Source organism: Linepithema humile, chromosome 5, assembly GCF_040581485.1.
Source record: "Linepithema humile isolate Giens D197 chromosome 5, Lhum_UNIL_v1.0, whole genome shotgun sequence".
In the NCBI taxonomy this organism is placed as follows: Eukaryota; Metazoa; Arthropoda; class Insecta; order Hymenoptera; family Formicidae; genus Linepithema; species Linepithema humile.
This window is the reverse complement of record NC_090132.1, coordinates 17,323,720-17,348,286: the sequence shown is the minus strand read 5'-3', so window position 1 is coordinate 17,348,286 and position 24,567 is coordinate 17,323,720. Positions and strand designations below refer to the sequence as shown.

General features: G+C 39.1%; 2 protein-coding genes and 1 long non-coding RNA gene across 5 annotated transcripts in view; 1 reads left to right on the top strand and 2 right to left on the bottom strand.

The window, feature by feature from the left end:
- LOC105669336 (tyrosine-protein kinase-like otk) overlaps positions 1 to 5,383 on the bottom strand; it is a 39,429-nt gene extending 34,046 nt beyond the window's left edge. Inside the window, exon 1 of the mRNA XM_012362235.2 lies at positions 5,162 to 5,383. Coding sequence (XP_012217658.1) covers positions 5,162 to 5,204 — 43 coding nt within the window. The 5' untranslated portion in view covers positions 5,205 to 5,383. The remainder of the gene's footprint in view (positions 1 to 5,161) is intronic.
- Positions 5,384 to 5,533: 150 nt separating this feature from the next.
- Positions 5,534 to 24,567, top strand: part of LOC105669331 (uncharacterized) — a 97,244-nt gene continuing 78,210 nt past the window's right edge. Inside the window, exons 1-4 of the long non-coding RNA XR_001100243.2 lie at positions 5,534 to 5,783; positions 5,852 to 5,925; positions 6,454 to 6,564; positions 14,750 to 15,421. This is a non-coding gene — a long non-coding RNA (uncharacterized lncRNA). The remainder of the gene's footprint in view (positions 5,784 to 5,851; positions 5,926 to 6,453; positions 6,565 to 14,749; positions 15,422 to 24,567) is intronic.
- On the bottom strand, positions 7,853 to 23,528 carry LOC105669329 (homeobox protein OTX2-like). Of its 3 annotated transcripts, none has more exons than XM_012362222.2 (7): positions 22,851 to 23,528; positions 14,241 to 14,565; positions 13,362 to 13,513; positions 10,861 to 11,045; positions 10,404 to 10,524; positions 10,032 to 10,238; positions 7,853 to 9,911 (listed from the first exon to the last, which is right to left on the bottom strand). In XM_012362222.2, exons 2-7 carry the CDS (start codon positions 14,476 to 14,478, stop codon positions 9,810 to 9,812), a joined length of 1,005 nt encoding a protein of 334 aa, XP_012217645.1. In that variant the 5' UTR covers positions 14,479 to 14,565; positions 22,851 to 23,528; the 3' UTR covers positions 7,853 to 9,809. The 3 variants fall into 3 exon arrangements, with proteins under 3 accessions (XP_012217645.1, XP_012217643.1, XP_067212109.1); XM_012362220.2 differs by having other exon boundaries at positions 14,226 to 14,565; positions 22,851 to 23,525; XM_067356008.1 differs by lacking the exon at positions 22,851 to 23,528 and adding an exon at positions 22,707 to 22,807 and having other exon boundaries at positions 14,226 to 14,565.

Here is a 24,567-nt window from a genome sequence, read left to right as displayed (position 1 = left end):
TTACACAAGCGACCTGATTTTTCGACATTGCCCAATGCCTGAGTGCATGCATGTGTACGTCTGATGTCTACATGAAATGTCATATAGAATCATCGGCGAACAGTATGATAGTTGATATTCCATGACGCAAATAAATAAACATTAAAAAAAATTTCTCGTGAATACTAAAGACTTATTCAATTGAATAATGACAATTAAAAATGGTAACGGCAATTAGTAAGTATAACAATTAAGAGCAAAATAACATTTTCTTTCATGACTGTTTTTTTAAAACATTCGCTACAAATTTAAAAATTTTTATTGCAATTCCGCAACACATAAAAAATTAGAACTAGATGCAAAAAAATGATTTCTTAACAAGAATATTGCAAGATTACTCAGGCAACTTATTTTTTCGTACTTTACAGTATGCCACGAAATGTCTTATTTTAATTCCTAAATGACTCTAAAGGGGATCATAAGATGATCACAAAAAGTTCTTTCTTTAATGCGTCTCCTTCTGGTGAATCGAAAGCGATGAGAAAGTAACTCGTCTGAGCGCGGATAGAAGGAGTTGTTTTCTCATAGTAGTCTGGGGTAGTTTCGCTAGCACGATTCCCTCTTGTCGGAGCACTTCTTGATTATTATTCGCGGTACACGGTGCACAATCCCTCTTCCAGGCGTCATGGGTCTGGAAGGGAGAACGTTCGTGTCGGAGTAGTGGAACTTGGCTCGTTATGCTATGCTATGGAATTTTTTTTTCGATAACGTTCAAAAGTTTTCGCATTTTCTCGAAATCATCCGTAGTGAGTTTAAATCCGATAAAGCTAGACTCAAGTGCATCTGTGCTACGATTAGAATGTGCTTATAAACTTTAATGACGTTTAATCCTTCGATAAAACATTTGAAATCAATTTACAGTATTTGTTGATGCTGAATCCATGATACATTTCTGTGTCCATCGGTAACTTGAACAATTTTCTCTAATATCGATCACATGTGTACTGGCATTGATTTTAATTGTGTTAAGAACTACTACAATGTTATTATTGTTTATGTTTATATGTTTAAATGTTCAGATAAATCTTAACAAATTGTACCAGCAAAATAACAAAAAAAGTGATGCAAATATGTGTAATGCACGCCAAATGCATAATGCATAATCCTATTGTGATCTCCGCACGACACTGGGTACAAATATAATTGTATTCGCTGTTCTGTCTTCCAGACATTCTAAACACCGTAAAGTTCAGGATGCTTTCGCGACTCTGAAAGTTGCTGACTTCGAAGGGGCTGCGTCGAGACAGAACGCGTGTGTAAGACGCACTTATTAAAAAGAGAGAAGAACCAATGATAAAAAGTGGAAGCAAGAAAGCTCGGAGAGCGAGAGCTCAACGAACACTGACGCCCTTTTAGCGAGGGTAAAGTGCAACCACCCGCTCTTGCCCCGAGAAAATGCAAAGAGCAAGAAAAAGAAGAAAAATAGGATAGAACGAATGATGACGTGCTTGAAAACCTTAAAGATACCTGCTTGATGCACCGTCATTTGTTATTTTTTTAAATTCGTTGTTTGAAGCTTAGGCTTATAAGTATATTATTTCACTATAAAGCATAAAATCTATTTTCAATTTGCAGACACAAACAATTTATCTATCCGAAAGACAATACCACACGGTGGATAATTTTTATTATTTTTTTTAATTAACGACTTTCTTTTGCTGTTGAATAATATGTGTTTTACATTCATGCATTGGCATTAAAAATGTTGAAATTTTTATTTTGTTATTCCAGCTGGCTAAACGAGAATCGCTAAAACGATAAGAAATAAAGGTACTGTGCTATAAAGTGCCACAACTATGCAGTGCAGCAGCACTCGACAAAAAATGGGGGAAAAAAAAACGAAAAAACAGACGAAAAGAGACATAAATCTACTTCGCGCTGGCGTGAATCCCATTCACTGAAAACAGTCAAAGAGAGAATCTATTCGACGGAAAAGGGAAAAAGGCGAGATACTGTGTAAGTGTGGAGTATGCCATTTTCGGAGTGTGCATAATGACAACGTGAACGAGCGAATTTCAAAGAGCTGGTGTCGCCAATCGGGTGCCTCTCTCGGCTCTCACTCCTCGAAATATATTACACGCTTCTCGGACTCCATCGCGTATAGGTCATCAAATGCAGACTGTGCTCGTGGCGGAGCATTTTACGCGCTTTGAACCGTGGTCCGACAATCGACGCGGTAAAACGGACCGAGAAGGGGAGAAAAGACGGCGGGAACGGAGAAAGTGTGCATCCTGTCGAAAAACAGTCCGAAATTTCGATATCTCCAACGATAGAGGGTTTATCTTACGATTCCACGGCGTGACAAGGCGAAAAAAGAAACGATAACCACCGGATAAAAAAAAATTCTGTTTCCAAGAAAATTGTGATATCTCGATGAATGCATTTTTTAAACAATATTGATTTCAGATATTTTGAGTCTGCGCCATCAGACAGTCGTAAATAATTTATTTGTGTTTTTAGAACGTATTTTATTTTATACTGCCATTAAAAATGTAGTTTTTTCTACAAGGTTCCCCTTAATTTTCAGAAGTTAATGCAAAAAATTTTAAATAAATAAACTTTATTTTTATTTGAAATACAATGAACTGAAAGAATATCTATGAAAAAAGTTTCTTGTATCCAGAAAAGAAAAGTTTCTTGTATCCAGAAAAGAAGTTTCTTCTATTCAGAAACAACTGGATTGAAATATCCCATCTACTCAGTGAGAGCATTCTTATCGCAAATGCAGTCGCAAAAATGAAAATATGTCTGAGTGCATGCGCGTGTCGCCAGAAAAAAGAAATATCGGTTTCGCCTGTGTTACATGCCACCCGCGTCTTTATTAGCTTCTCTCTTTCTCTCTTTGTTTCTTTCCGGAGTCGTTTCAGCAGCTCGAAGGATCAAAGGGCTAATATGATTTCCCTCTCTTTCTCTCGCCGTCGCTCCCCGCAGCGAGACACGCGTACACACCGACGACGCCACGCAATGTCGGAAACGAGAAGAAAACGAGCGAACGGGCAAGAGGAAGCGGCTAATAACGCGCGAGCGAAAGGAAGACGTCCATAGCGCGCCGAGAGTAGCTGCGCGGCGCGTTGAATAACATTTCGGCGTATAAAATAGCCGCGCTCGCCGGCCGTACAAAGGACCCTTAGTGGCGAGCCGTGTAAAAAAGCCGTCGTTCGCGCGAGAAAAAGACGAACTTGACGAGGGACGAAGACGGAAAGAAAGCGAAAGAAAGAGTTGGACCATATTGAGGATCAAGTGCGCGCGGGCGATGCGGGGTACCACGCTCCGGTGTGCCCCCAGTTTCTCTTCAGAGGCACGGGACGTCTCCCGAGTTCCCGAGGCCCCGGTTCTCGTCCGTAACCCGAGACGTGTAATTAGGAGCACCGGACCAAGATGAATGGCCAAGTGGTGCCGGTGAGTGGCGCAGCAGGAACGGTATGAGTGAAAAAGCGGGGGGGGGAGGGGAGAGAAAGAGAGATAAGGGGACATGCTGAAGGGTGGCAACTACGGGGCACCATAGACGTATTCTCGAGAGTTACCTCGTACATTGCACGCGCGCAACCATCTCGACCCTATAGTGGCCAATATTAGCTATATAGATGTATATATCTAACGTAATACCACACGGCAACCACCTCACCCTCCCGGAATACGCCGAGTCTGCGTACACTCGTCGCTCTCTCGTGTAGGTGTGCGCGGCTATCGAACCGGTTCCTCTTCTCTTTGAGAGGAGGGCCACCGTCATGGTGGAGAGTGGCAGCATCCTTTCCTCTACTTGGACTTGATCTCGGCTTCGAATCCTCGTGAGAGTCCGGAGAGGAATACGCGAGAAGGGGGCAAATTGGCCAGTTCCGACTTAGGCGAGAGAGGATATCTCTTTCTATCCTTGCAACTCTTTAATTAGCATTGCCGACCGAAAGAAGAATAATGCTACGTGAAGAAAGTTGCAGTTTTTTTTTTATCTCTTTTTTAATTCTCTTTCTTTTCTTTTCAAGACAGCATATCTGATCTGGTTAGTTATGGTAATTAGGAGTCGAATAACAGATTTGTAATAAATTGTTGCAGTATAAAATAAAAGAATTTACAATAATTCGTATCTCCGCTCGCGAGTTTGATAATAGAATAGAATATTAATATGAGAATAATTGTAACCGTGTGAGAAGCAATTAAACATAATTATCTTTTTACACAGAAATATAATTGCGTGCGATCTAATATTAAATCATTTGCAAGTAATGCAATATTATATGACTGCTATGTTATTTATGACTATTTCGTAAAATATCTTTTGTAAAATATCAAATGTCAAAAATCAATATATTGTACATGTAAAATGATGTATAAATCGATGTGTCCAATATATCTTTAAAAAGATTTAATTTGTTAGAAACGAATAGATTTAAAAAATTTGCAGGACACTTTGAAATCTTTTTATGCATTACGTACAACGTACTCGAAATGGTTAATTATACGTTTAAGCAAATTGGTAACAATGGAATATATTACTCGGTGAATTACGCGATTCTATCGCGAAATAACAACGTGCAACGAGCACGTAACAATGCTCGACGAAACATATCGCGCTTACCGTATCGCGCAGATGCGTTTGCCAGATATACAACCTTGCAAGTTCTTCGCGCACGAAATGATACCTGCACCTTTCCGCTTTCACGATATTCGACCATATAATTTAAAATCAGACCCTGTGTTTCTTGAAATAATAATATTGAGAAGTTTAATGATCGTCGAGAAATCGCTCCGAGGTATTGCCGCTCTAAAACGTACCCACAGGCGATTTATTTCAGAGTTAAAACGGCAACAACGACTTTCCGAGCCGGCCGGCCGGCCGGCCTGCCGAGACGCGCGATTTGGACTCAATTAACTGTAATTACACCGTCGACCGCCAAAAAAGAAAAAATGAAAAAAATCACGCCGTAACCGGTTGGCGCGGACCAGAATCACAGAGCAATCGGCGTCGGATTTCGCGAAAGATACGACGCTACGAAAATTCGATCTGAACTCTCTTCCCTCCGCGTGATTCAACTATCATTGCAAAAGAGAAAGGGATGAAAGAATTCTGTATCAGCGAATCACGCTGATATATACGCTATACTAGTAAATTCGGTGTAGTACTTACACATGCAGAGAAGCAGGGGCAACATAACCATAATGCGCCGCATCCTCTTCGTTTCGTACGAACCAGTTGAAGTGAATACAATTGTCGTGCAAGAGAAAACACTGGTGGCTCACGGCCAGAGTTACGACGCAATCATTTTATGTTTGTTCCACGTTAATTTGTAACGGCAAAACGACGAGCGCGCAAACCAAAATCAACTGAGAACCGACCGGCGTGAAGAGACGCACAACACTGCAGTAACGAACCCACGCTGGACCGAAACGACCCCTGGCGACGACGCTCTGCCGACTTCGTTGGTCAACGTAATTGTCTATTTCACCACCAGAGAACGCAACACGACAGCAGCATTACCAACAAAATTTATTTGTTACTTTTAGAAACTGAAGGTTGTACAACTGTTAATTACCAATTCTTTATCATTGATACATTCTGCATCCACCAATCAGATTCCTGTTTTTTGAAAGGATTACTCAATCTTCAAACATTTTGATCTGTGAAAACTGCATATCATTCTTCAACGGATTTCAGACCGGACATAGTCGGAATGCTCCGCAATAGATTCTAATCTCGTATTTCTGGCGATCGTTATTGTCCAAAAGTGAATTTTGCACATGATTGCGAGGTATTGTAAAGTATAGAACGTTTGTTGTAATGCGTTAACTTAATATTACTATCACTTATATGTTTTAGATGTCGATGGAAATCACCTCCTCACGTTCCAGCTCTTTTCTGATCAAAATACATAAAAAATATTAATGCATTAGGTATGTGTGCATTACTGTTCTACAATATTTCGTCTATCTCTAATATTTAGTAAAAATTTGGAATTTTATTTTTACTTCAAATAATTACTGAAACTAGTTTAATTTAAGCCTTTTAATACTATTTACAATATCGAAATATTTAGCATATTAAACAACTATTGCAACTAATTTATTATTTTAAGCATTTTTAATTTATTAAAATATTTGGAATTTTATTCCTACGGTATGTAACTATTACATGATATTCATGCTAAATTGGTCCAAATATTTTGAAAGTTGCAATTATGGAAAGGCAGACTGGGATAGATATTTAACGAACTTCAGACGTTTAGATTGTGCATAGTCACGAAGCATTCCGCGGCGAATTTTATTTGTTCCGTATTTCTTGCAATTATTATTATCTAAAAGTGAATTTCGCGCGAGAGAAGTAATCGCGAGTAACAAAGTGTCGAACGTTCTTTGTTATATGTCAAACATCGTGTAAAATTCGCTATTTATTGACATTGATTTCGATATCGACAATTCTAGGTGCTTATCGAACTACATTGAAATGTGCTGTGACAGACTCGACCCTATGTCTTCGCATATTTTATGCGTTATTTCTTCTCCGAGATAAAAGTACAACGGAAACATCGCTAGGTATGTACATATCGTTCAATTATTTGTATTAATTGCACTATTGCAATGTTCGAATGATGGAGAGATATGTAAAGCAAAGGTTAACAAAGATGATCGAATGGCGCTTTGCACATCAACAAAATGGCGTTAAAAACTATGATTATATTATATAAAATTTGAACGAGCTAAAACTATAACTGTTTTGATGGTTTTAAGACAGATTATTAAACTTATTTTATATTTCAAATAAAACTTTTATGCTACAATTAATCCAAAAAAGCGTTGACAATATAATATTAAAAATTGCAACCTTTTCTTGAAAGTTAATGTACCCAAAAAAAATGTATTGGATACTAGCGTCCTCTTAGCAAATATGTAGCTAAAATCAAGAAGTAGTTAATCGAAACAAGCGTAGATGGTAACAGAAGAAGTACAGTTACCTTCCTATACAATATTAGGATATATTCCAGATAGCCAAGTATTAACAATATTGGCAGATTGACAGCAAATCTAATAAAATTTAATTAAATTTGCTATCAATCTGGCAAAATTGTTAATATTTTGCTATCTGAGATATATTCTGATATTGCACAGATAGATAATTGGAAATGTAAATTATGAGATTTGAAAGAAAATTATATGTTTAAAATTGTTTCACATATTACTATATGTACGTTTCTTTATTGTTAAATTTTGTATTGTTTTCAAAAATGTTCATTCTATTGGTGATACCAAAAAATAATATAGTTAATATAATATAGTTTTATGAAAAATTAAGATCAAATTAAATTAAGTATTTATGATAAATTTTTAATCAATTAAATAAAAAATACTTTTTTAAATAAATGTGTTTTTTTAAAAAAAGACATTATGTATTGATATAATTATAAAAATATCAGAAATAAAATCTATAATTTAGAAAATAACTTTCTTTATATATTTCTCACTCTTGCATATCATTTTTATATCATTTTTATTATCACAAATATCAATAATTGTGTGGACTTCACCAAGAGAAAGTTATTCAAAAGTTTTGAAGATTTTAAATGCATTAAAAAAGATGCAAGCAATAATTTAAAAAATATAAATTCTTAATCTTAAATCATTAAACACAATATACGTATGATACAGCAGAATGATGTAGGTTTACATTAGAAGCAGAATAAATGATGTAGTCGCAATTTAAAACATTATAAATGTACATACATGTAATATGTGAATATAACTTTAATCATACAAAAATTATATAAAATAATTTTTGGATGCAAATTTTTAAGCAGAAGATTTTTGATAAATGGACAAACATTCATACAATTTAAATTTGATATATTATTTTCATACATTTGGAGACATGTACGTCGTTGTTTTTCTTGTCGATCATCTTATAATTATTGATAATATTTATAATAACAATCTAAACAGTCACATACTTATATTTCTATAGATCTTAAGTAATTTTTTTGCTTTACATATGGATCTTTATTTTTTCTATCCTATAATCAATCGATGTTTACAATTGTATGAACAATCGATAATTAGTTTGGTTTTTTATGAAACTCCATCGTCGAAGATCTTTTTCAAAAGGTTTAATTATTGATAACTCAGATTTTTTCAAAAATATTACGTAAATTGCTTGAATAAGATTTTTTGCACGCTGATAACAGATTTATCTATAAAAAGTTTACAAATTTAAATGTATTATATATATTTCGAATTAACAATATACGACAATTATACGCTATTTTTTCAATTTTATATACTTGTATCATGATATAACATAAATAATTATAATTATTATATATAAATACCTATTTATGTATTAATAATTATTATATATTATTATATAATATATAATATATTATCATTATATATATATATTTTTTTTTAAATATATATATATATAAATATTCATATATAAATAATTATAATTATAATTACAAATTACATTTCGTCTAAAAATGAACATTTCGTCTTGAAATAACTATGATACAAATGTACAAAACATGAAAAAAAATTGTGTGTAATTTTTGTATATTGTCAGTATATTAAAAAAGAAAAATAAATAGCGGATTTCAATTAGGTATTAATAATCCTGAAAAATTCGCGTATTACAATACTGATTGTCAAAAATAATACGTACAATATATGAGAGGTGCAACCAGGTATGATTTTGTATGTAAAATAAATTCTTACGTGTAGAAAATTGTTGCATGTAAGTTTTCGAAAAAAATAATTTTTAAAGTTAAAAAATTACTAATGTCTTTTAATAACATATATTACTTTATGTTTATTATATTTTTTGCTTCATTCTTTCTTTTTGCGTATTGTCAAGTAATATCAACAAATAATCTAATGCATGTTTTTTGATAGCGCGCGGGACGGTGTACAATTTATTTAAAAAGTAAAATATTTTACTTTTAAATAAATTTTAAGTAAATTTTTGAAAAAAAGACGATCGACAGCTTTGATGCTTTAACGAGTTTTTCGATATTCAGTGAATTTCTACACGAAAGAATGATACATATGTACATAGCTGCACATGTCTTTATATATACTTTATGTACATGTGGTACATGGTTACATATACATATATACGCATATACCACTTGTCGAAAGAGTTTTACGTTGTATACTTTTTTAATCTGACAGCTAAATCAATTGAACATATTTCATCACTTTTCCAACGTATGATTCTATCTAGATTATTATTTTTTTAATATCATAAAAGTATTTATATTATGTACAATATAGTCATTTCTGTCAAAACAGAAATTACATGAAATCATTAGCATATTGTTAAAAAAATCGTTATTCATGACTATAAAATATTGATTTGAACTATTCAAATCATTATTATATAAGATGGGGCAGAATATAAAATAGTGATTGATGCAAAAGAACGCATAATTATACAATCTTGACAGCAAATTTACATATTCAAGGCGTTGATTCTCCGATCTTTATATTTTACAGTTTAATTGATCTTCACTTCATTAATGTGACTAGTTGTGATATTAATTAATCGATATTAATTAATTTGCACTATCAATCAATTTTGAAGCAATTGCCAAGATATAAAATATTTTTTTAAAAGATCACAATTTGATTGCTTGTTAAATTAAAGATATGTTTAATCTAAATCATTATTTATTGGAAGTAGGAGCTTTTTCACTTTGGCACTGACTACGATAAATTTCGATTCGAGCCATATAATTCGCTATTGTCGATGATATGTTCTCAGGCTTCATTTTTCGATCTTCGTAAATTCACTTTCGATCACCCCATCCGGCACTGTTGTAAAACCAAGAGGAAGTGCCTTCATCTCTCGTTTTGCTCCATGAATTATCAAGGCCGCTACCTCCGCTATCCTAACAATATAATATTGATTCTTTTTACGCTATTTTTCAAGTATTTTCCTTTATTCCATTTTAGTAGCACAGTTAATGTAATATATATTTATGCGGGAATGAGAGAATTATTTCACGTACCACAACATTTAATTGATGCGAAGCGGGCGAGAGGTATTCCATGTTGGTATAGTAGGACGAATAGTTTTGATAGCATTGCTGTTGGGAAGCGGTCGTCGTCCATGCTAATCTTTGATGATCACCTGGAAATCCTCCACCACTCTCCGTCACTGCTGGACTCCAGATACTACTGCTACCACTGCCACTGCTGTACACCGTGCCCCCTAACTATTGAAGAGATGTAACGGGGATATTATTGATAAGAAAAAATGTTTTAAAAGCTTCGAAACATTCGCTTGAAGTAACACAAAACACTTGAATATAAATCGACTTATCGCGTGCATGTAAACGTTATACACGTAGAAAATACTTCTGTATAGTCCATCGACTTACGCTCGGCGGAGTCGTGCTAGCTGCTAACAGCAAACTAGTAGCATTTCCCGCAGGCTTATACTGCGGCGAATCCCTTAAAAGCGCCGGGGAACTTGCCGCTGAGCCGCCGGTGCCTCCACTCCTAAATACAGAGATGCAATAATATATATGCACATTTATTTCACATTCATGCAGCAGTCGATCGCGCCGCAATTACTGTTGTAGACTTTGCACACTTGAATTTTAAATATAAGGAAGCTTGTATCTCATGCAATATACACGTCTCGATATTCTTCGCAACGTATACGTGCAGCGTACGTATAGTTACAATTAAAATACTAATTAATAATTAAATTGCCGATTATCTCGTATGAATAATCGCGTTCCCGCGAGAGATAAAAGCCGTTAGCGCGGGCATACGTCGGGGATAAGTAAGTACTCGTTGAGATAACGTAAAGAAATTAGTGCGAATATTTACAAGGGTGTAGTAGCAGGTACCGCGGCAGCGGGCGTGGGCGTGGTAGCAATTGAAGGACTTTTTCCCGGGGGTGGATTACTAGCCGGACTCCCCGAGGGTTTCTTCGATCTCGGCGCCTTATCTTGCTGCTGTTGCTGCTGCTTCTGCTGCTGGCGACATTTGGCTCTCCGATTTTTGAACCACACCTACAAAACATGAAATTATTCACGTTACGCGATAGTATAATTAGACGTATTTGCACAGCTGCTGTATCGCCATAAACGAGGGAAAAAATGAAAAAAATAAATCGCGCATCTGTCGCGAAATGAATCGGACGACAGTTTTACGTTCCGGCGACGCGTAACGCAAATGTGATTCGGAACGAGTCCGAAGCGCCGCACAGAGCTTTCGCAAAGCTGGCGTAATAGCCAATTATAAGGGAATGCCGGACTGGCACGACTATCAATTACCAATCAAGCTGACTGCAGCAGCGCGAACGAAAACGCACACGCATATCGGACACGCTCGCTACCAGGCTGTCGTTAATGCAACAGAATTACGAAAACCGATTGGAGTATAGGTCGTCCCACACACCGAGCAACTTCTCTGAATAGAGTAAGCCGATTTCGCGTACCAACGGGCTCGCTACGGTTTACGTTCAAAATGTCCACTGGTTTTACACGAACACCTTGTAATGAAGCTGCTAATTATGCTTACACAGACTAAAAAGCGTTCTCTCCGCTGGCGCGCAAATGATAGAGATTACTATTCTACCAATTTCTGTAACTTCCTTTGACAAACGTCATCGAGCATTTTAATAACATTTTTCACAATTTACTTCACCAGATGCACTACAATATATTCTCTCTTTTGCTCTTAACAAAAAAAAAAAAATGTATAAATCTATATCTACAAAGTAAAGCTCGGAAACATATTTTGCAAATTCCATTGTTCTGTGACACGTAAAAAAAAATACATTGCCTCTTACAGCTCGTTTGCTCTTCACTAGTGTGTAAGAACGATAAGAAGGGATGAAGCGAGTGAAAAGAGATAGAAGGAGAAATACGACGAGAGAGTGGAAGAAGCCTCGCGCGATCGATGTTTGAAACGGAGAGGTGCGCTTGGCTTTCTACGGATTTTCTGGGGGACGACGTTACAGCTCGCGTTCTTCCATCGAAGAAGTCCGGTGTGTGTGTTGTTATATAGCACACACAAATTCGACTCTTTCGAGAAACATTGTTTAAATATTTTACTATAACATTACATTTCACGTTGATATCGAGAAATTTGGATTAGATATCAATGTTTAATTTGTCTACTGCGTAGAATTTCACAATAATACATTTATGAGATATCAGTTTTCCTTTATTCTTGATTATAAATAATAAGTTTCTTTCGTTCAGTCTTTATACTTGATGCATTTTTATCGTCTTCTTTCAATGATCATTGATCTATTAGTTGAGTAGTAAATATTGTGAGATTAAACAGTACAATGCATATCCCGCATGTTCTATTTATTATATTATAGCCACAGCTTTTTTGTTAGAAATTAGTTTTAAAATATATGATCACCGTGTGAAATGATATTATTGTATTGAATGACGAGAAAACCGGGCTTGGTGACACTACAATAGGCACAGAGACGACCGCGGTCGAAAAGTCATGCAGGGATCCAAAAACGGCGATCGTGAGTAGAGTAGTCTCTGGTTTTGCAGTCGGTCGACGAACGTGCAGAGACTATAGGCCACGTTGAACCCATTCATCCCGTTTACACGTTCGTGGCCAGGTGTGTTGGGCGGCAATTGCGGATGCGATGCGTCTTTTCGGGCTGTGATGAGGGTGTAATATGCACGAACACGTTTTCGGACCCCCGTGGACATCGAACTCGGCACGAGCGAACGACGACAGTATCAGTCGAGCAACGCCATAATGTCAATTTCAAGATATTAATATAGATTTTCGCGGTTTATTATTGCACGGAAAGAATTGCTTGCAATTTTTCATAGTTAAAGCGACCGACATTTTTCGATAAATGTAGCAATTGATAATTTATTTAAAAAAAAAAAGAGTACGATTAAAAAATAATGTGCAGATTTTATTTATTAAGTGAAATCGTTATTGTACTTCTCTTACCGCAATCATGAAAGTATAGATTTGAAGGATTCGTGTAGGTATTTGTGAGATAATTCAATTAACTCTAATGAAAGACATTCGAGGAAGAATCGATGCCGCCCGCACTGTCTGCATGCCAACAGTGCGTACCCTCTAAGTAATCAGACACTTTTGCACCCCTCGCAGACATTTACATGTCGCATTTTTTTGCTGCAGTACGGAAATATTTCTTACGTATCTCAAAATTATATATTTTTTTATATATTTCTGGTTGGAGTAATTTATATTACAAGTAAAATACGATATTAAATTTGAATAAATAATAAATAATTTTTTTGAGAGAAAATACACTTCGGAAAGATATCACTAAATTGCTCTGTTATCAAGAATAATAATTTCTGATAACTTACCTGCACTCTTGATTCTGGTAAATTGATTTTCATCGCCACTTCTTCGCGCATAAAGATATCAGGATATTTTGTCTTTGAAAAAAGCCCTTCCAACACATCTAACTGCGCTCGTGTAAATGTTGTCCTTTCCCGCCGTTGTTTTCTTGGATTGCCTTTAATACAAAATTTTTAATACAACAGAATAGGATAGAATGTTTATTTATATATCTTTCTCTAACATATGCATAAAATATTAATATTAAATGTATACGTCTATAAAAAAAGATTTAAAAAGAGATAAGGAAATTCTGTTTCCCGTTCAGAGATAAACAATTAGCAACCAAGAAGGAGTTTTCCCTTTAAATTTTTAATTAAAAATTAAAAATTGCAATTTCATGTGACATAATATCGAAAATTCTTGCAATAAATGAATAAAATTCATTACGTTACAATGTATAGGTCAACTACCTTTAAATGACTAATCAATAATGATTAATAAAATAAATAGAATAAATGAGCTGATTATTAATAACTAAATTAATAATAGTAATAATATTTTCACGAGTCAGAAGCAACTTCCATATATAATGCAGCAGCTTTTATATTAACACGATTAATGAATAATTTTGTATCACACCACATTGCTAACACTTCCATTTAGCAAATGTTCTCCAATTACAATACAGTATATTACAGTTTATTAAAACAATTTTGGCATAAATTTATGTAAAAAACTTTTGCAATAATCTGACATTTCAAATTGTTGCCAATTGATAATATAATTTGATAATATAAATGTACGAAACCTGCAACTTTAAAGTAAAAAAATTACTTTCGACTCGATTTCGGTACTAAAACTAATAAAACAACATGATGGGCACTCACAGTAGTAGGACTCACCGGCAGGTGTACAACCGGGATAGCCGATGGTTGAATGTAACGCCTCGATCGGCGGCATACCAAGCGCGCTCACGTAGGGATTCGTCTTGAGTCCGTAAGGCCCCGCGGCGGACGCGCCGAACGCCGCGGGTCCGAAGAGCTCGGAGGCCGAGGTGGTGGAGGCGGCGAGGCCCCCGAGATCGGTGGCACCGGCGCCCCCGCTGCAGCCGGAAGTACCCCCAAGGCTATTCGGCCACATCACCACCCCCTCGGCCCCCAGCACGACCACCCCCCCGCCGCGGTCTCCCTAAAGAGACGTCCTCGACGTCCAAATTATACGTTTTGCCTGAAAGATGACGAGAAACAGAATCACTATTGCGTAAAACTGTGTGGAAGATTTAGAAAATATTAAGTCAACAATCAATATAATTAAAAAATATACATATAAAACATTCGCGTAATAATGCTATTGAAGACAAAGTTTCAACCAATTATTATGTCACCTATTTTTATAATTTTTCTTGTTACAGAAAAAGAAGGATTGGCTCAGAACGGCGTATACTTCGCAAGCGTTCTCGCAAAGCCGAACGGTGTTAGTGTGTCCTGTGTTAGTTTCCGCGACGTACCGGTTATCGAGTAGATCGTTCTCGAAGAGGAGAAAAATAGACGGCGTTTTAAACAAACACGAACCGATCGCGTTGCCGCCCAGCGTGGAAATAAGAGCGACGCGGTGGGCAGCTGCGCGCGGGGGATAATCCGAAGATGCAACAGGACTCCGAGGAAGGTGTATCCCCAACTCTTCCTCTCAAGGGGGCCACAGCTCACAATCTAATTCCGAAAACGCCTCGTCGGCCCGAAAAGCGAGAACGGCGAACGAGAATGTCGAAAGAACCGATCCTGAAGACGTGCAACACGCTCACAGTCTTAGTTGCTGGCTTAAGTCGCGTTTTATCCTCTCCGGTTACAAAGTCAGGAACAACGACTATTGCTCCTCCCCGACCCTGCTCCTGCCCTGCACCATCACGGACGATCTACCTTCTCCGGTGGTGGCGACTCGTTAATTTGTTTGCCGCCACGTTTATTACATCTGCTACGCTACGCCAGGCACATCTGCGATATGGCCGCACAACGATCGAAAGCGTATTGTTTCCTGCCTCCCGGACGTCGCCGTCCACATGTCTCGGATTAAGGAATGCTAATCGGTAAGTAATTAACATTCTCATCGTGAAAAAAACAATCGGATGACGATAGCATTGCGAGCGTCACGACGAGTGTCCCCGAGTTAATCATTTTTATCGAATGCAAGATGTAGGACACTTGGCCGGCTTTATATAAATACTCACATTTTTTATCATATTATATATGCACTGTAACGTTGATTGCATCCGTGCTCTATTTTCCGAACGTTGAATTTTATACAACGGCGCAATTTACGCGTCTCAATTTCAACTGAGAAAGCTGAGGGGGCTTTCAATATCTTAGTTACAAGTTTTATATTCATGCAAAAAGTAGAAATCTTTCTACTCACAACGACACTGACTCATTCAACCAACATAGACGTGAACGGTTGATTCGATGGTGTGTGCTTGCGAAATGAAATCTTACACCATCAAGCCGTCTTTAATAATGTATTGTTCCGTGTCCTCTCTTAACCGCGCGCTATATTGAAACTAGATTTTACTGAATAGAACCGCGCCATTCGAAATGCCTCTTCAGAATACTAATAGAGCCGCCGCAACGCGAGTCTTTTCGCGCAAATATGGATGAAACACCCACCCTCGTGCTTCGTACCGTATGTTCATCCGCAATTGAAATTTATGCTCGACTACTACCGAAATTCATTATATGCCGCGATGTAACTACTGGTCACGTAATACGCATAGATTCGCTTTATGACATGCGAATCGACGCATTTTCACGATTTAAATATATTTACGATTTCTTCCGTAAATAAATGCTGCACGTTCGCGAATTAAAAGATCTTTTAATTTTACAAACTAAAACGTTAAAGTTATTAGAAAATTGAAATTATTTACTTCATGCAATTGGATACGGCATATTGCAATTTACACTATGAAAGGAATGAAATTTCATGGCGATAAAATAACATACTTCTTTCTCCGGAGTAGTATTTACGTAGGATGCTTCATAGACATTACATCGCTCGATGAAATTACGAGTACTTAATATCGCAGATGCAAAAGGCGAGTTCTCGCGCTGTATTGCGTTTCTAATATTACGTCTCATTACGCTCGCGCGCAAATTTCCTCCGATCCCCGGGACCGGAATAAAGTTGCCACCCGCTGAAAAAGAATCCATAGAGTATACACTATCCCGTGACGCTGCCTCTCGTTCCGGCTATATTAAAATTTTGCTCGCTATGAAAGGAAGGGCGTAGGACGAAGAAAGGCGGAGTAGTCTCTCGGGTCCTCCTGAAATCAGTCAGGCGCGAATCTCCACTTTTGTGCACTTACGCGCCTCGTACCGGCCACAAAGCACTTGTTACATGCCACCCAGCGTGAGCAAAAAACCCCGAAAACAACTGTCACTTTCGGAAACTTTTTAACAATGTCTGCATTGCGCACCTGAACGCACACTGTCACGACATAGTCTTTCTTATTTCTTTTTTTCAATTCAATAACACAAGTTTTTTATAGCACAACTAAATTGCAAATTTATCGTTGCACAAAACTATAAAGAAAAGCTTAAATGTATTATATATTTGTATGTGTACATTATAAAGTTCAATTTAATCTTTCTTTAATTAAAATATTCAACTATTTCTTCGAAAATGAAAGATCGATCGAGTTGTATTATCGATAAAGCGACACGTTTATTTGCACTTTTGTCATATTAAGCTGCGTTGCGCGAGGAAGTTAGAGAAAGAAATAGAATGAAAGGGAGAGAGCGAAAACGGGCACTCGAGGATCCTCTTGTTGCAGTGGCCAGAAGTCTCTTTATCTTTGTGCACTTTGGTGCACGGGACAATGCACTTGTTACAGACCGCCAAGTGTGGACAAAATGCCCAGGCCGCCACTCGATTGGTCCTCGAGAGCACTCGAGTAGTCTACGATCCTGTGGAGAGCCCGAGAGAAACGGTAGGACTAGAGAAAGATAGCGAGGGTGCCTTTTACACTCCCGCGCACTCCCCCGACCCCCCTGTTCGACGAATCGATCTCCCGCTGCAACGCGAGTCACTCCCCACCCTCGCCCTTCGATAGTTCGGCCCTAATGCAAACACTTTGCGTTACCAATCGACAGATATATACCGACATGCCGTCCCTAATGACTGTTAAATCCCCATTATTACGTTCCACGTGTATGTGCTGCGCGCGCGAGAAAGAGAGAGAAAGAGATTTGCTCTCTTGTCATTGAAAAATTCGATTTACGAATGTCCAACAGATCATATCTATGCGGATCAACTGAATCAACGGTGTATGTATCTGCGCGGATATGCGTTTCGCTTTTGCGTCTTAAATCCGCAGCAAATTCCTATGATGTGAGGAGTTATTTATTCGTAAACGTAAAGGAATATAATTTTAACTCTGTAAGTTTTACTGAAACTGCAGCTGAAACTTCCCAACAATCCGTCCTCGAGTTCGCGCAGTGATAATTCGCGGGAAAATTATAACGTAAAGAGAAACTCGCGCAGATGCGGTTGCGAGAAGATGCACACATCGAAAACAAGTCGTAGCAACCGAATTCATCGCGGGGGATGCAACGTCGTTTCTGCATTAGGTAGCGCGGTCTGCGGTTTCGGTACATCCGACGGTACACGAAGAACGACACACTACCAGAGCTATCCCAGAAAGTTAAGTCGCGGCCGTATTGTTTCCAGAAGTATTTGCGCACAACCGCATTGTTCCTGAAGAGCCCGCCCCCGTGGCACCACAATGAACGTATATGTACGTATGTTGCGTGAAGTGCAGCCATGCGCGCGCGAGTGCCGGGAGGAAAGTACTTATGAAACGAGCGAGGCATTAATTCCGCGGATGATTTTTCGAGATTGCGTCACTTCTCCAAAGTTCTTGCACAAATGTGCACATGCACTCCCGTCGCGATAATTTTGCAATCTTTTCCCGTCAGATACGTGTTCATTTTCGTTATTGAGAGATCTGTCACTTGGCATTCTCAGTCGCATCATCCGCAATGAAATCTTTATTTCTACTGCAAGATACTACATCGCGTTGTAGCGAGGCAAATTTCTCATGATTTACTCCACTTTAGCGGAAATATTTGTGATATTTGGTTTACTCAGTGGAAATACAGGAAACTTTATATATCATAAAATTAATTAAACTGTCTAACAACGCGCAGCTGCGTCGAGCTTACAGTTGAATTCACGTCGTGCGTAGCTTTTCAAGAAATAATTACCTCGGCATCGAGCCTAAACTATTTCGCGAAAAGATAGCTTAGCGTTGTCAAGTCGCACACTTTGTATGCAGCCCGGATTGTAGTCGAATACCTTTTTTCAAGGGGCAGCATGCCATGCGCACCGAGTCGTGCACGAGAAAACGTCTCTACGAGGAGTCGCATTGAATGCAATCTTAGCCCCGGGTATACGGCGTTTGTTGCGCGTTCATTGAGCGTAAAACTTAATTCCCGTAGAAATTTCACGAGGTATACACGGGATATACCTCCGCCGGGGGCTTGTTCTCCGGTAGTTAGTCTTTATTCTCGACCGACGAAAAAGGAAATGCCAATGGGGGTTGCGTCCCGCCGCCGACGGGGATGAGCCTCCTTCGTTTCGCCGTCTCTCTCCTCCCTCTCTCGTCTCCACCTGCCTTCATTCCGCTTCATGCTTCTTTATGTTCCGCTCTGACGGACGGTGGAACTTACTGATTCCTCGGAGCCAATTTCGAGAAGGTTTTGTTCCCCTCGGGCCGGCGTTCACGGTTCTATGGTGGCCACGTCAATCCTCCCGTCCGAGGCACGGCGCGACATTGGGACCCGTTCGCACGTGATAACATCGGCCAGGGATTTTGAGAGACTTGATGCTTCGAGATGCTTGATGCCGGAGACGAGATTGAATTCGTGGCAGCAAATCGGGAGCGCGACGACTATGGCGTCTCTAAGATCTTCGTTTAAAAGGGCGGGGCTTTTAGGCGATGTATATATATTCTGATTTACGCGTGAGTTTATATTACGAATCGATCATGAAATTAAAATAATTTTTCTCTTTATTGTACCGCGACACCGCGACATCAAATCTCGTTGTGAAAAAAAGTATTTGTTAACATACAAGACAAACTTTGTCCTCGCATGCAGACTGTCCGTCGTGGAAGCCATGGAAACACTTGACAATTTTGTTGTTCGGCTTCTGCATCTCTTTCTTCAATATTTAAATAATCGTATAACTGAAGCGTGTGCTTCGGATTAAATTATTTTATTTTTCAAAATTATTTTTTATTATAAACCCGAATGTAAATTAATATAAATGCAATCTTTTTATATACTTGAAAGATTTTTTCAAAAAGTCGCGAGTAAATTATTCCGATTCACTCTTCGCAAGTTATTCAAAACTTTTTGCTCATCTTAGAATTATCATCATTCGAATGAATTTATTATCGACGATGCACTCAATTCGTTCCACCACGTTTTTCTCGGTGTGCAGGAATGTCATTGGTTTCGTATTTATTGCAAAATTCCAACGTCACCTTCGTCTCGATCTAATATTAACGTATCTTTACATTCGTAGCAATTATATTTTTTTTGCCTATCGAGTAGTCAACACCGCATTTTTAAATTTCCAACCAGATGCAAATCCAGAGAGTGACATTTACAAACCAGACGATAGTCGCCTTTTTATACAATGATGATCAGACAGTAAACAGATTAGATTAGATTCTTAAATGACGATTCATATCATGTTATATCTTGTCTCTCGATTCGCAATTTTCATGAAATGTGTCATTATAAATGTAAATTAGATCGGTGTCGATCGAAACTTCTTCGACATTCTTCGACATAATGTCATCCTTTTTCAGTCCCATCACTTGTTCACTAAACCTTCGAAATTAGGACCAGTTGTCATTATGTCACATTTTTTACGACAGTGTGCACGAAAGTTTTTTGTGATGCGCAAAATCACCATGGTATCACTGTATTCGCCACTGAAGAAGCACGCGCCGCTTCATTGCGGACTCGATCGAACGCGTTCGCGACGGAGTTTCCGTATTAAATTTGAAGATCGGATACTGACTAGGATCCGGAACGTCCTGCGTTGCCACGGAGAACGCGCCCGCGTGTATAGACGACGACGACGATGACAAGGAGATGAAGGACCTCCTCGTGGAAGGCGGACCTTAACCGGGAGGGAGGCAAGCCAAGAAGATTACCGTAAGCAGATTATTTCCGTGGAAATCCCGCTGGCCAACTCTCTCGGCACGCTACCACGCCGGAACGTTTCGGGGCCGAAACTTCCCGCGGAATTGCAGAGGCGCGAACGGAAGTAGTCGAAGCTCGGCGCAGCGCGCTACAAGATCTGTTCTGACGGCAACCGTCGGACATCGTAGATAAGATTATTGAAGGATCAAGCACTATACAACATAAAATAGATCCTGACGAGCTATGTCGCGCAGCTTCGGAAAATCAACACGACAGCTTGGGACTTACAAAACGCGCACGAAGGCATCAACATTCTCATTTCATTACAGTATTAATGATTGGTAATTCTCTCTCATAAGTAGGATCGTCGATGATATTATTTTCATTGATAACATCAATAGCAAAGTGAATTAAATTCATAGAATATCAATAGAATTTCGTAACGATAGTTTCTATAAGCATCTTATAAAGTATTTAATTATTTTAACGGAACTATCGATAAAATCGCTCGGATTGCTAATCGAGTTCAATTGTTTATACATACAAAGCACGTAATAAATTTTTGCAGTAAAACAGAATTGGATTTCAATCTCCGCGTTGGTGATATGCCATATCGCATATCATTGTATTCTGAAAGGCTCGAGATTTTTATCGGTTTGGCTTTCCCGAAACAATAGATATTTATCATTTTCCAAAAAAGAATATAATTGTACCTGGTACAGAATTATTAAACATGCGGGATATTTCCGACGACGGAATATTTTTTCGCAGTACATCAGCTAACAATTCCGGATGCAATTAATAGTCTCTCGGCGAATACGATATATTTCTTTTAGCGCGCAAATGTTAACGCCGCGTATTTCGTGGGTCCACGCACTTTTTCCCCGTCACTCGCAAAATTTCCCTCGCTCTGCGGAATTTCGCACGGTTATTTCGAAACAAGTTCGCCCACGAATTTATACATTCTCTCTTTGGCCGGATGAAAGCTTCCATGTACGCCTCACCGATTAAATGTCGGCGTTTTCGAGGTATTCGCGCACCGCAGCGCCCGAATTCGGTTGATTCGCTCGGCCGGGATTCTCTCTGTCTCTTTTTTTTCTCGTTTACAGCGGGAAGTAATCGCAGAGGATATCCGCAATCCGCAGAAATCATAAAAACCGTGGCGTACGCGGTCGAATTCGGTTTCGCGAGGAAATCCACATAGTCGGGAGTGGTTATTAATCACGAGTGTTTAGTAAGAAAGGTGAAATTTTTAACAAAATGCTGACCGTCAGTTATCGTTAAATACAAATTATTATGAATCCATTTATCATTATAAAAACGGTTTGTACAACTGACACACGATTTTTGGAGCGTACGTTTCTCAAATAAAATACATAAATATTATCGTATCGTTTCGGATATTTATAAAAGCCAAACTTGACCGTAATATTTGCAGTCTGGTAACAAATAATTATTAAAATTCTCGACGTTGTAAATATAGAAGAAGCCTTGTGTGGCTGTTGCGAAACGAGTCGTTCGATCGATAGAGATGTCGTTGGTTCGCAATAAATTGACATCAGCAGTGATAAGCGACACAGTCGATCGTTATCTGCATAAACTTGAGATTATGATGATTATTTAACAAAGAGAAATATATCTACTTATACAATCAGTTATATTATTATAGAAGTAACAACGCACAGATTTTATAGTCTGCAATATGCAATAAACGATATTATTATCATAATAAAATTACGATAATATAAAGATAGCAACTAGAAGCAAATAGTAGTGGAATCGACAAGTTTAAGTATCGTCGGATCTAGATTAGTCTACTGAACTCTATTATCTAAAATACTACCGATGTTATCATGTTTTAATAACAGTACGTTTATCAAAATTCGTGATGAAGAAATTAGGTCAAGCTCTCGATGATTAAACTAGAATACACGATCCTATTAATTAACGCTAAACAAATAAAACGTCAAATACTACGGATAAACAATATTCTCGCGCATTTCTCTACGAACACGTGGGCCTATGTAGGTCAGTAAATCGCCAAGCAATTGACACTATGTGACACATGACGGAACACAAAATCGGAAAAGCGTCACGGAAACATTGGAAGACGAAAACAACACCAATATTCTCGACGAGAACTAAATCCAGGAAACGTACTTATAAATTGTTCCTCGAATATCAGTAGACACCATTTGCCGAACCAGATTACACCACTCCTCGGCGTGACAATCGCGAAAAATGCCGCGACAACACAATACGATACATCTGACGTTTCGTAAATAGCGAGGGAACGCTACTCACCCGCGAACACTCGTAATTGCTGACGCCGCTTGCTCCCACGTCGATATTCCTCGTCTTGAGCCCGATAATCCAGACGAAGCCCCCGAACTCGCACTCCAACACACACCGTGGCCCAACGCGTAGTACTCGCCGGCGCGCTCCAATGTCAGAAAAGAGACGGGCTAGGTCGTTCGATCTCTCGGCACCGCACACACCACTGAAACCGGCGCTCGCCACGGCGTTTCGCCACTCCACACCGACGACCGACTCACCGAACGAGCGCGACCGATAGCTCGTAGAATACGGATGTATACACGATAATGACTATTCTATTCCCTAATCCGCCGGAGTCGTCCAGGAGCGCGGGCTCCTCTCTTTCTCCTTCTGTCTCGCTCTCTGGCGCTTGCCCTTTCTTCCTCCCTCACTCTCTCTCTCTCTCTCTTTCTCCCTTCCTTTCTCTTTCTCGCGCTCACTCTGTCTCTCGCAACCTCCCTTTATCCGCGCACGTCCGTCTCCCTCTTTCTCTCTCCGCCTCACGGAATGTGGGACAGATGGACAGAGACGGGAGACAGCACGAGAGACGACGACGACGATGGTCGGTAGAGAGACCAGCGCGAGCGGCTATTATAGCAGGAGGGCGTAGGAGAGCGCCCGGCTCAACTTTTCACGAGAACTTTAGTTGTTACGGATCGCTCTCTTGGCCGAGGGGTTATGCGCGAGGGGGACGCTCGCTCGACGGCCCGCCGGCGGGGGAGGGACGCTGGGGTTGAAAGTACACGGGGAGGGGATGGGGTGCGCGGTCGCGAAATGACAGAGAAACAGTCGTGGCGTCACGAGAAACGCACGTGTGAAAGCGAGAGAAACGAAGCGATACCGAAGGCGGCGTAAGAGAGGAAGAAGCGCGCGCGCTGCAACAGGAGGGGATGCGGAAGGAGAAGCGGGAGTAAAGGAGTGGGCGCGAGAGAGAGAGAAGCGGAAGAGATGAAAGAAAAAGAGACGGAAATCAATTCAATTCCCCGCGATGAAGAGAGAAGGAACAATGTGCGTCGTCGAACTGCGTCGACTCGTTCCGGAGTGGCGTGGCGAGGGCAGTGCCAACATCGGAGTAGCTGTGCAGTGGGGAACCAATAGCAGTTTAGAGTATGCCGACCTCACCAGCCGCGATGGCAACTCCGTGTGACAACGACGTTACGAACAGTTCGTCTCTAAAAATATACTCAAACCCAGAGTTCCTCTCTTCTCTCGCTTTTCCTGTCTCTTTTTCGCCTCGCAACGCGGGCTTCCTTTGCTCGCATCCGTGATAGGTATATCTTTCTCGTTCGAAGGTGTACGAATAGATTACGAGAAAATGGGTAAGAATCGCTTGGCCATTATTTCGCGACGTTACAACAACGAGTACCTATGTGTTTTGGCATTTCTCGCTGGACGCAGGAAATTCTCGCTCAATTATTCATAGAAAATCAAATTTCTTTTTGCGGAACAAGGGAAAAGGTTTAATAGAATCAATCGTGTAATAAAATCTCAAGAATATAATAGATTCGATCATCAATAAGCAAAGCTTTTAATAAGCAGTAGACCTAAGTATATTAAGAACAAAATATCGTTGATAGTATTATTAAAGTAATTAATGTCCGAAGGATTAATTGATCTTCTACTCCTCTTGGCATTTTGCAAACTTTGCTGATCCATTCACTCGCACGCGCTTAGTTTGTATAAACAAATTAGAAATTTTAACAGT